This window comes from Nerophis ophidion, linkage group LG17 (genome assembly GCF_033978795.1).
Source record: "Nerophis ophidion isolate RoL-2023_Sa linkage group LG17, RoL_Noph_v1.0, whole genome shotgun sequence".
Taxonomy (NCBI): domain Eukaryota; kingdom Metazoa; phylum Chordata; class Actinopteri; order Syngnathiformes; family Syngnathidae; genus Nerophis; species Nerophis ophidion.
Window position 1 is genome coordinate 44,657,829 of NC_084627.1, and position 12,118 is coordinate 44,669,946.

A 12,118-nucleotide genomic window follows, 5' to 3' on the forward strand; every position below is an offset into this window, starting at 1 on the left:
ACTGAATGAGACACCCAGAATGTACATGAAAATAAAGAATGTGCGATTTACAATATTAACTATGAAGGATAAAACACTGAATATTGACAACAAATATCACATCCTGGCTGAGTGTGGCATATGATGGACATATTTTAAAATCAAGCGAAACGCAACAGAAATACAACAAACATAGCGGAATATGAACGCGAAGGGTAAAAAAAACAACCCATCTACAATCTGATATATCACTAAGCTTTAGAACTTTGGTGTAAAAATCTCCTTCCGCGTCTGTCCCTGACACCCACATTTCAGGCTCTGGAAACACTCTGTGGATACGCTCCCCACCCACACTGCTTGGTGCCTCGTCTGAGCTGCTGTGACTTAGATGACCATAGTAACTAATTATATTACCGTAGGGACTAATTAAATTACCATAGTAACGAGTATATCATGCAAAAGCGCAGATTCCAACCATTGATATACTTTGTATAGTTCAAAACTTACGGTCATTAGAAAACATGACTGCACATCATAATGGCAGCTACACTTTCCATCTTAAAAACCTAAAAAGATTATTTGTGAATGTCCGGTGGGCCAGATTGAAAAGTTTAACGGGCCGCATGCCTTAATTTGTCCAGGTCTGCTGTATATTGTATGCCAGTAACTACTTCTTTAAGAGTACATATGAAATCTACAGGGCTTCACGGTGGCAGAGGGGTTAGTGCGTCTGCCTCACAATACGAAGGTCCTGCAGTCCTGGGTTCAAATCCAGGCTCGGGATCTTTCTGTGTGGAGTTTGCATGTTCTCCCCGTGAATGCGTGGGTTCGCTCCGGGTACTCCGGCTTCCTCCCACTTCCAAAGACATGCACCTGGGGATAGGTTGATTGACAACACTAAAATTAGCCCTAGTGTGTGAATGTGAGTGTGTTGGCCCTGCGATGAGGTGGCGACTTGTCCAGGGTGTACCCCGCCTTCCGCCCGATTGTAGCTGAGATAGGCGCCAGCGCCCCCCGCAACCCCGAAAGGGAATAAGCGGTAGGAAATGGATGGATGGATGAAATCTACTGAATGCCAGTTTTTTTTTCTTAATGTGTACATTTAACATGTCTTTAACAACTGCAGGAGGCAAATTAAAGAGCTTTCCATGGTGCGTCTATTAGTCAGTTGTTTTTTTTGCAAAAAAAAACAACACATTACTTATGGCTGAAAAATGTGAGTATATCGACTAAAAACAGTTGAGAAGTCTAAGGATCTTAAATAATCCTGTGTCGAACACAATATAGTTATTCCCTACATACTGTACAGAACAAAAAAAACGTATTTAATTGCCAATAAAACACCTCATTATGTCTGAGTGTGAAACATTGTAACCAACCAACAAGTCTTTTTCGATCTCTTCATATAGCTGTTCAAGTTTCTCCTCTCTTCCTTCAATGGCGGTGCTGGCCTGGTGGTGGCGCTGCATCCACTCCTTAACATAGCACTCGTCCAAATCCCTGAAAGCCAGGACTAATGTGCGAAGCCCGTCGCCTGCGTACTCCTAAAGTTAGAATTAAAAGAAGGAATCACAACAACATTTGCCTTGATAGTATATTGACATAACACTGACATTGAGGTGTGTGGTGGTGATGCCCATCAGTTTGTTACAGGAGGAGTGCAGCCTCTCAAAGATGACAGTGTCTGCTCCTTTGCAGAATAGAAACAGCTTCCCCTCAGGGTCACGCACTGAAAATTACAGTGGGAGACACTTGATGAAATTGATTAATGTGTCAAGATCTAATAGGCAGAGAAACACACTTGTATTAGAGATTTGTTTTCTAGTTTCAGATTATTGAACGCAATAATAAGATAAAGTAAGATTTACTTATGTAACAATGGTCATCCTGCACACGCTGGACTCGAACCACATCCTATAAAACCCCCACCGATTGAACATTAGTTGAGCAGTGCTAGCAATTGAGTGAAAAGCAACGGGCGGTCAAAACCTTACTCAGCACATCTCTTCAGGATTTAAGAAGTGAGGTTTACTCAACTTAAAAGAGCCACATGTACCGTATTTTTCAGATTTATAAATCGCTCCGGAGTATACGTCGCACCGGCCGAAAATGCATAATAGAGAAGGAAAAAAACATACATACGTCGCACTGGAGTATAAGTCACATTTTTGGGGGAAATATATTTGATAAAATCCAACACCAAGAATAGACATTTGAAAGGCAATTTAAAATAAATAAAGAATAGTGAACAACAGGCTGAATAAGTGTACGTTATATGACGCATAAATAACCAACTGAGAAGGTGCCTGGTATGTTAACATAACATATTATGGTAAAAGTCATTCAAATAACTATAACATATAGAACATGCTATACGTTTACCAAACAATCTGTCACTCCTAATCCATAAATCCCAAGAAATCTTCTTCCTCAATGTCGATGCCAACTCCAAAGGTATGCGCCGCTTCCTCTTGTCGTTTTCTGCTGCATATTTCACTACGTCCAGCTTGTAACCTGCAGTACATGATTTCCTTTTCGGTCCAATTTTTTTTCAGCCCTTCTCAGTTTTTTTAAGTTACCGCCAACGATGAAATGATACATTTTAATAGCTACGGCAGTAGCATATAGCAGTTAGCATCCCATGACCCACAATGCACTTCTGCGATGAGCCTCCCCCGCCGAATTCTTATTGGTTGACGTGTGTGGGACCATTGCTGACATTTTCTTCGTCTCTTCCGCGAATTAGATAAATAATATTATTTAATATTTTACGGTAATGTGTTTATAATTTCACACATAAATCGCTCCAAAGTATATGTCGACTTATAATCCGAAAAATACGGTAATCATTTCATGTCAAGTCATCACTCAATGATATGTCAAAAGGCATTCGTAAATCATGTTCTTTTCCAATACCTCTATAACTGATAACAGTAGTTCAGCCAGGATATGCTTATTTCAAAATTAGATTTACAGCCCCGAAATCTTGCTATTGTTTTCATTTCGATGTCCCGCCCACCACCGTTTGACCAATTACAAAGTCAGTGAGTGTGTCACATCAAGGTTGTCAGTTACGCACCGCCATCTTCGTCTAGATACGGCCACTGGTAAAGTTACTAAACATGTCAGACCTTAGTAAATCTAAAATTTACCATTCTCAACTTATTCATGACAAAGCCAGGAAAAAAAACAGGATTTTGTATCGGGGGATGCCTTCGAAAGATGGAGACCATTGAAATTTTTTTTCATCTGATGCCAAACTTGCTAACTTTCTCCTTGATAGGTAAGTCAGGCATTTACGTTTTCTTATTACATGTAATAAATGGAAATGGAAATTTAGTAAGTAAACTATATTGTCCAATACAGACTATGATCTTGTCTAACAAAGCAAGTATGTTAGTGCAACTAATGCTTAGCATGCTTAACCGGGTCAATGACACATGGACATGTAGGCTAACGTGGGAAATACATGCCCAGTAGCCTGTATGTCCATGTGTCATTGAACTGACAGGGAAAAACATATTTCGGATGTGGATATGGCTAGTGCCTATTTCCTTCTCAATGTGCTGATACGCTGAGGAAATGGGTTCCAACATTAGCACGGCTGTTGTCATGGCAAAAAGACCTAAATACACCCGCTCATCGGCAGTGAGCCCTATGGTCCAGAAAATTCGCTAATTGTTTGCGTATACTTTGAAAACTGTCAGGCTTGCCACTGACAGTTTGTTTGTGTTTCAGTTTTTCCTCTGTGTGTATTTAGTATTTCCTGTTTTTAGTTCTTGTCAGCGCTCTTATTTTGCCTGTTTCCTGTTTTTTTTCCCTGTGTGCCGTTTTCCCCTCAACTTCGGCCGATTGGCACCTGGTTTCAGTCAACCCGATTCTATTTGAGTATGTTTTTGTCCTCGAGTCAGTGCTGGATTATTGTCTTGTCGATGTCGCTCTTGTCACTCCTGTCGTGTCGTGCCGTGTCTTGTATTCGCAGCGTAGCGGTAAGCTATACCCGTTAGATGTTTGTAGCTTACTGTTCTTTGTCCCCTGCTTGCAGTTTGTTTTGTACTACACGTTACGATTTCTGTTTTCCTGCTCGCTACCCACAAGCTTCCACGTTAGACCCTTTTTGTTTTTGCTAGCTTCCACGTTAAGCTCCTTTTATTTTATAGCTCCCATGCTAGCTCCCTTAGTTTGTGATCCGCCCCGTGCGCGCTTTGTCTTATTAACCTTTTGTTTGTTGTAGTTCTATTATTTTTATAAAATCATGTTTTCTCATTCAATGCCTGCCTCCTTCTCTGCATTTTGGGGTTTCTCACCAACAAATTTTGACAAAAACACAAGATTCTCACCGATAACGGACATTCTCTTGCGCACATTATTGAAGTCCAACACAGCCAAAAGGTCGTAGGTGACCTGTCTGCCCATCTCTATGACCGTGATGGTCTCTGGTGTGCGTGAGCGGAACACAAATCCAAAGTTTCTTGCAGCGGTGACCAGAGCGCCCTCATCGGGGGACTGAGCCTGATAGTGGAGCTGCCCTGGGAGGAAAAGGGTGAATTTCTTATTAAAACTGTACTCATTGCAGTGATGAAGAAGAGGCTCACCCTCTTTCTTTTCCTCCGGCATCACAGTGTGGCACAGAGCCAGTAAACGGAAGAAGGCTTGAGCCTCCATGTTGCCCTCCTTAATAGTTTCTACCAGACTGTGGTCGTGGAAAACGAACTTAGGATCGGCCAGGTTGTTCCACGAGAAATCGACCCTTGGTGTTTTCTACTTATAGAAAACATGTATCACCTTTGAAATGGCTGATTTTTTTTCTTGGATTGAATATTTTTCATGTGGGCTTATCTCACCTCATTTAATTCCACCCTCTGTCCTGAACAGTCTAACAGGTCTCCTGAAAAAAGGAAAACAAAACCTTATTTGGTTTGTATGTATCAGCCGACTTTCTTGGTGATCTGCGCACCATAATTGTTGCCGTTGATGGAGCACTTATTGAAGGTCATGATGTTCTGCGTCAGGGTGCCCGTCTTGTCACTGAAGATGTATTTGATCTGACCGAGCTCCTCGTTCAGAGTGGTGGTCCTGGCCTGGGCGGGAGTGTCACACTTGGGGTAATACATCTTCCTGTCCCAGTCGATGTAGAAACTATTCCCCAGACGGATGACCTCCACGCTTCGCATATCAGAGTCAGGGGTAAAACAAAACTTTAAGTGTTTTGAGATTTTTCATTGTGTGTATCTTTTTTGATCATTTCTCAGAACATACCTAACAAAGAGAGACAACGGCACCACGGTATTGAGAAGAATGACATAGGACCAGAAGGCGAGGAATGATGAGAGAGGAGCATCGACGCCAGGTTCGCCCGGGAGAAACACGTTGAAGGCTGAACCCTCCTGCGTCTCCCAGGTTGCATGGCCGATGGCCAGAATGGAGCACATGACCAGCAGGAAGACAAATACCTGATTGGTGAGAGAAAATAGCAGATTAAGTTCTGTGAATGCTTTATCTAGAAAAGAGATGTCAAAGTCGTTTTTACTGAGGGCCACATCGCAGTTGTGTTTGGGCCCAGAGGGCCGCTTCTAACAGTGAATACTATTATTACACAATTTTTGAATGCATTTTATCAGTAGATTATTTTTAAAACTCAAAAGTAAAAAAAAATATGGTAAATTTCAACAATGTCACCTCAAATGTAGTGTATATCACTGTAAATGCAAAAACTACTGCTGTTTTTATGGTTAAAAAAAAAAGTGAGCTCAGTTGCCAGAATTTTACTGTAAAATGTACATTTGTTTTTTTTTACTGTAAATGAAAAAAAAATGCAATTATACAGCTGCCAGTTTTTTAGTTGCTTTAACCTCTTAAGGCCCAAGCTGTTTGTTTACATGTTTTTTTTTTTTCTCTCTTTGCTATTTGGTTTTATTAGATCCTAATAAGAATAAAAACTAGGAATAATCTTTTGATAAGATGTACTTAATCCATAAATACACAAAAATGTACTTCATGTTTATCCATCCATCCATTTTCCTACCGCTTATTCCCTTTGGGGTCGCGGGGGGCGCTGATGCCTATCTCAGCTACAATTGGGCGGAAGGTGCTGTACACCTTGGACGAGTCGCCAACTCATCGCAGGGCCAACACAGATAGACAGACAACATTCACACTCACATTCACACACTAGGGCCAATTTAGTCTTGCCAATCAACCTATCCCCAGGTGCATGTCTTTGGAAGTGGGAGGAAGCCGGAGTACCCGGAGGGAACCCACACATTCACGGGGAGGACATACAAACTCCACACAGAAAGATGCCGAGCCCGGGATTGAACCCTGACTACTCAGGACCTTCGTATTGTGAGGCAGACGCACTTTAGTGACATGCTAATTCTTATTTTTACACTTTTTTTCCAAATTCCATTGTATGTTATACACTTCTGACACCACCAGATGGCAGTATAAATGTCCACATAAGTGGCCATAAGACCCCAATTCAGTAGTGTACACAATTTTGGAAATAAGAGCTAAATGGTGCTGTCCACGTGTGTGGCCACTAAGGCCATTAGAGGTGTTAAAGCGGAAAATTCTTAACAGTGACAGAGCATGACGTGGCCAGGAAAATGTTTAGGGAAACATTTTATATGAAACCCCTTGTCATTCCATAATTTACATTTTGATGTGAATCTTCACACAAAACAGGCTCCCCCCCCCCACTAATCACAAAGCCCTATACAGAGGGCATATTCCGCATTTAGGGTGGGGCGGCACTTCACTCGTATGACAACTTAAATAAAACAAAATATATCATTTTTGGAAATAACAAAATGAACATACCGTGTCACATAAGAATTGATGATACGGAAATAGAAAGGGTGTATTCAACTACATTTTTGGGAATCTATATGGATAACAAATTAAATTGGAAACTGCACATAAATATACTCAAGACAAATATAACCAATATGTAAATACACATGAAGACTGAGCCAACAGTGTACAGTAGGTGACGTTTTTACCGCAATGGTAGTTGCATTATTGCATGGTATATGTGTGGAATAAACATCTATCCATCCATTTTCTACCGCTCATCCCATTCGGGGTCACGGGGGGTGCTGGAGCCTATCTCAGCTACAATCGGGTGGGAGGCGGGGTACACCCTGGACAAGTCGCCACCTCATCACAGGGCCAACGCAGATAGACAGACAGTAGTACAGTCGGGATATGCTCATTTCTAAATTAGATTACAGCCCCGAAATCTTGCTATTGTTTTCATTTCGATGTCCCGACCTCCAATGTTTGACCAATTAGAAAGTTTGTGAGTGTGTCACATCCAGGTTGCCATTCACACAGCACCATCTTTGTCTCGATACTGCCACTGGTAAAGTTACTAAACATGTCAGACCTTAGTAAATCTAAAAGTTACCATTCTCAACTTATTCATGACAAAACCAGGAACAAAACCAGGTTTTTTGTATCGGGGATGCCTTCGAAAGACCATTTAAAATGTTTTCATCTGATGCCAAACTTGCTAACAACATTTACACTCACACTCTAGGGACCATTTAGTGTTGCCAATCCACCTATCCCCAGGTGCATGTCTTTGGAGGCGGGAGGAAGCCGTAGTACCCGGAGGGAACCCACGCAGTCGTGGGGAGAACGTAGAATAAATAAACTTACACAAAGCACCAAGACATCCATTAGGTGATCAACGCTGGTCCGCTTGAACGTCGTTTTCCCGCTGTTCTGCATTAGCTTGGTGTCAGGACCTGTAAAATGTATGATCTCAGGTTGAATGGATCTCGGACATTAATGTAATGCATGGTTGCCTTCTGTCCATCCAGCCTGACATGCGGGTTAGTCATTTGAGGTGTCAGTGGTTTACCTCCAAAGATAACCAGTCCAAAGCACCACTCTGTGTTCCTCACAGTGCATCCTCGTAGAAGCACTTTGTCGTTGTCCAAAGAGTACATTTGTCCATCCGCTGTTAGTGTGCCTTTAAATTTGTCAAGCCGGTTGTTTGGGGGTTCACATCTTACTTCTCCTAAAAGACAACGTAAGTAGTACTATCGCATATTACATACAATGCAAAAAAAGTGTTATAAAAAATGTCCTTTAAACATCTTACCCTTGAAGTTGGCCAGTGCTTCAATGCTGCCTCCCAGCTCTCCAGTAACAGTCAGAGCCTGTTTCACTTTCAGGTTGGTTTCACTGCAGACCATGATGTCAGGCAATAATACAGAACGTCCGCCAATTACATTTGCTCACCCGTCTAATTCTGCTGTTTCTACGTAGACTAAATGAAGAGGTTCACTGCTGGAGAGCAAGAGAAGGTCCGCCTGCAGATGTGAACAGAAGAAGCATTAAAACACAGCAAATACTATATTAAATAATGGTATTCAGAATAATTTCAGCTTCATATTTAAATTGGAAATTTACTCTCTAGCATAGTAGATCATGTTTATTTTTTCCATTTGGCATTCATATACAGATAGAAAGTGGTTTAATGGCACCATCTGCAGGGGGAAAGAGTGTTGCAGCTATGAATCCAGTGGTTCTCAAACCTTCTTCAACAAGTACCACCTCAGAAAAACCTGGCTTTCCAAGTACCACCTTAGTAACTAACATTATAATACAGTAGAGTACCGAATTTTTTGGAGTATAAGTCGCTCCGGAGTATAAGTCGCACCTGCCGAAAATGCATAATAAAGGAGGAAAAAAACATATATAAGTCGCACTGGAGTAAAAGTCGCATTTTTGGGGGAAATTTATTTGATAAAACCCAACACCAAGAATAGACATTTGAAAGGCAATTCAAAATAAATAAAGAAGAGTGAACAACAGGCTGAATAAGTGTACGTTTTATGAGGCATAAATAACACACTGAGAAGGTGCCTGGTATGTTAACCTAACATATTATGGTAAGAGTCATTCAAATAACTATAACATATAGAACATGCTATACGTTTACCAAACAATCTGTCAATCATAATCGCTAAATCCCATGAAATCTTATATGTCTAGTCTCTTACATGAATGGGCTAAATAATATTATTTGATATTTTACGGTAATGTGTTAATAATTTCACACATAAGTCGCTCCTGAGTATAAGTCGCACATGCCGAAAATGCATAAAAAAGAAGGAAAAAAAACATATATAAGTCGCACTGGAGTAAAAGTTGCATTTTTGGGGGGAAATTTATTTGATAAAACCCAATACCAAGAATAGACATTTGAAAGGCAATTCAAAATAAATAAAGAATAGTGAACAACAGGCTGAATAAGTGTACGTTATATGACGCATAAATAACCAACTGCGAAGGTGCCTGCAATGTTAACCTAACATATTATGGTAAGAGTCATTCAAATAACTATAATGTATAGAACATGCTATACGTTTACCAAACATTCTGTCACTCCTAACCGCTAAATCCCATGAAATCTTATATGTCTAGTCTCTTACGTGAATGGGCTAAATAATATTATTTGATATTTTACGGTAATGTGTTAATAATTTCACACATAAGTCGCTCCTGAGTATAAGTCGCACCCCTGGCCAAACTATGAAAAAAACTGTGACTTATAGTCCAAAAAATACTGTAGTAAGCCTAGAGGTTTTATTTAACAAGTATATTTAAATTTTTTGGCCACAGTAACATTACACATATGTGGAGAGACACAGCCGACGGGCAGAAAACGGGCGGAAAGCAGCAGCGCGGGCCCACCTGGAGGCCAGGAGGCGGGGCATGCGGCGGCGAGAAGAGGCGTGACACACGCGGAGCGACACTGCAGCGGCAATCTAAGCCAGGTGCGTATACTACACACCTGCTCACAGTCTGTCTATCTGCTGGTAGAGTACAAAAAGGGCGAGGGGGGAACGAGCCAGGGAGGCAGCACGGAGGACGAAACGCCGGCCAGCAGACAAGAAGCGCGACAACCCACACCATGCGAGCAATGACACACCCCTGCAGCGGACGCAAGCCCCGGACGCTGAAAGGCGTGCAGCGGCAGCAGACAAGCCGGAGGAGCGCACTGAAAAGTGACGCGACCAAAGGGCCAAGTGACAGCAGATTTGTTGAAATAATAAATCAATGTCAAAGCTGCTTTGATGCGTCATGTGTCAGGTGTCCCCGCAACCCAGACGAGGACGGCAGGAAGTCCGTCACAACATAGTTTGAACAGTAACACTGTGTTTGAATATAGGAAAATAAAACTCTGTACTTTAATCAAGTGATTCTTTGTCGTACCACTAGATGGAACGCACGTTACCACAGTTTAAGAATCACAGCAGTAGAGGGAAGAACTGTCTCTCAAGTCAATTTACACAACCTTTCCAGCAGGAAAATGCTTTGACAAAATGGTATGTGTAATCACATAAGTTGTAAAGACATGACTGTAAGTATCTTTTAATGTGTGGAACTGAATTTAGATTGATGCATTTTAAGAATGAGAGAAGGATATAGTTTTAAAAATAGGATGTTATTTTATGGATTTCAGTGGATACTGAACTGTAGTTTTACATGGTTGTGGGACTTACCGTGACATATTGGTTATTTTCTAGCCTAATGACATCTCCAACTTGAACATTCATCCATTTTTCACTTTGAAGTCTGCCAGAATGAAAAAAAAATATTGTCTTTAAGTACACATTTGATCCTAACATGTTAATAAAATAACTATTTGGGCAATGCCAGGAGGAATCCCAAAATACTGTACAGTAGAGGTCTTCAACAGGGGTCTGCAGATGTAGTGAAGTGAATTATATTTATATAGCGTTTTTTCTCTATTGACTCAAAGCACTTTACATAGTGAAACCCAATATCTAAGTTACATTTAAACCAGTGTGGGTGGCACTGGGAGCAGGTGGGTAAAGTGTCTTGCCCAAGGACACAACGGCAGTGACTAAGATGGCGGAAGCAGGGATCGAACCTGCAACCCTCAAGTTGCTGGCACGGCCGCTCTACCAACCGAGCTATACCGCCCCAGAGGGGATTCTTGTGAATTATAGGTTGTTGTTGTTTTTTTTTCAAAAAAATGTTTTAATATTTAAATACACATGAATATTGAGCCAACAAATTGTCATGTGGTTGAATGTGATTAAATACTAACATAAAACAAGGCCTGGAGAAGGTTGAAGACCCCAGCTGTTCATGATTTATTTGAAAATTGTGAAACCACTCACTCGCCATTGATGAGGACCTTCACTTTACGGTTATTCAGTTCTTCATCACTCTTGTGTCTGTTCTAAGGGAATCCAACATGGGACGAACATGATATACTGTCATAAAAATCAACTTCATTTAATACAATTGATTGAAAAATTTGCTCACTATGTCATCAGTGGCATCTTTGACCGCCGTTATAGAGAGGACCACGATGAGAAGGGCGCCTGTGGTGAACCAGGCGAGCGAGGAAATTTGTGGGATCAGCTGTCAAAACACACAAAACGCATGCACGCAGGTTTGGTGTATCCATTGATTACAGGGAACACTTTTTTTTTTTTTTACACACAGACATAATTTTGTTTTACATTATTGTTTCTTTTTTAGTATCGCTCTGCAAAAAGGTCATCCCTACAAGCACACATCTTATGGACAGGGACCCACAGTTAAGATATACATCGTCATATGATACACAAAATACAGTACAATACAATTACTTTAAAAATATACCCACCAAATACCCATTTACAATTTCATACCAACGTAGCAACAGCTTGGCATTTGTAAAAAAAAAAAAAAGGAATCTTAGTGTTCAGACATTGAGATATTGTACAATTTTACACCATACACCATTGTTGTATCCATATATGGTGATGATATAAAACAGATTAAAAGACACATATGCAAAATAAACTTTTTGGAACACACAAAATCACACTTTGGCAGAGGCCTTTTTTTTTTTTTTTTTTGAAATTTAATTTTAATACATTTGAGAAATGACTATCTTTGTAAATAATTTCACCAAAACATGTTTTAATGCCTGACAAAGGATTTTGAGTTATTGTGAGAAATCTTGATCCGGTCTGCTTTTGGTCCATGCATGTATGCATACATATATACATATATATAGATATATATACACGTATAAATAAATACATATATATAAATATACATACACGTATATATGTACATACATATACATATATATATA

At 40.5% G+C, this 12,118-nt stretch overlaps 1 protein-coding gene across 1 annotated transcript in view; it reads right to left on the reverse strand.

Moving 5' to 3' along the window:
- Nucleotides 1-12,118, reverse strand: part of LOC133536470 (phospholipid-transporting ATPase ID-like) — a 118,152-nt gene that overhangs the window by 58,220 nt on the left and 47,814 nt on the right. The window contains exons 13-26 of the mRNA XM_061877020.1: nucleotides 11,296-11,394; nucleotides 11,148-11,209; nucleotides 10,503-10,575; nucleotides 8,233-8,303; nucleotides 8,093-8,175; nucleotides 7,850-8,008; nucleotides 7,645-7,733; nucleotides 5,239-5,432; nucleotides 4,937-5,145; nucleotides 4,824-4,867; nucleotides 4,575-4,740; nucleotides 4,320-4,508; nucleotides 1,593-1,708; nucleotides 1,359-1,523 (exon numbers count right to left, since the gene is read on the reverse strand). Of these exons, the coding sequence (XP_061733004.1) occupies nucleotides 1,359-1,523; nucleotides 1,593-1,708; nucleotides 4,320-4,508; nucleotides 4,575-4,740; nucleotides 4,824-4,867; nucleotides 4,937-5,145; nucleotides 5,239-5,432; nucleotides 7,645-7,733; nucleotides 7,850-8,008; nucleotides 8,093-8,175; nucleotides 8,233-8,303; nucleotides 10,503-10,575; nucleotides 11,148-11,209; nucleotides 11,296-11,394 (1,719 nt within the window). The remainder of the gene's footprint in view (nucleotides 1-1,358; nucleotides 1,524-1,592; nucleotides 1,709-4,319; nucleotides 4,509-4,574; nucleotides 4,741-4,823; nucleotides 4,868-4,936; nucleotides 5,146-5,238; nucleotides 5,433-7,644; nucleotides 7,734-7,849; nucleotides 8,009-8,092; nucleotides 8,176-8,232; nucleotides 8,304-10,502; nucleotides 10,576-11,147; nucleotides 11,210-11,295; nucleotides 11,395-12,118) is intronic.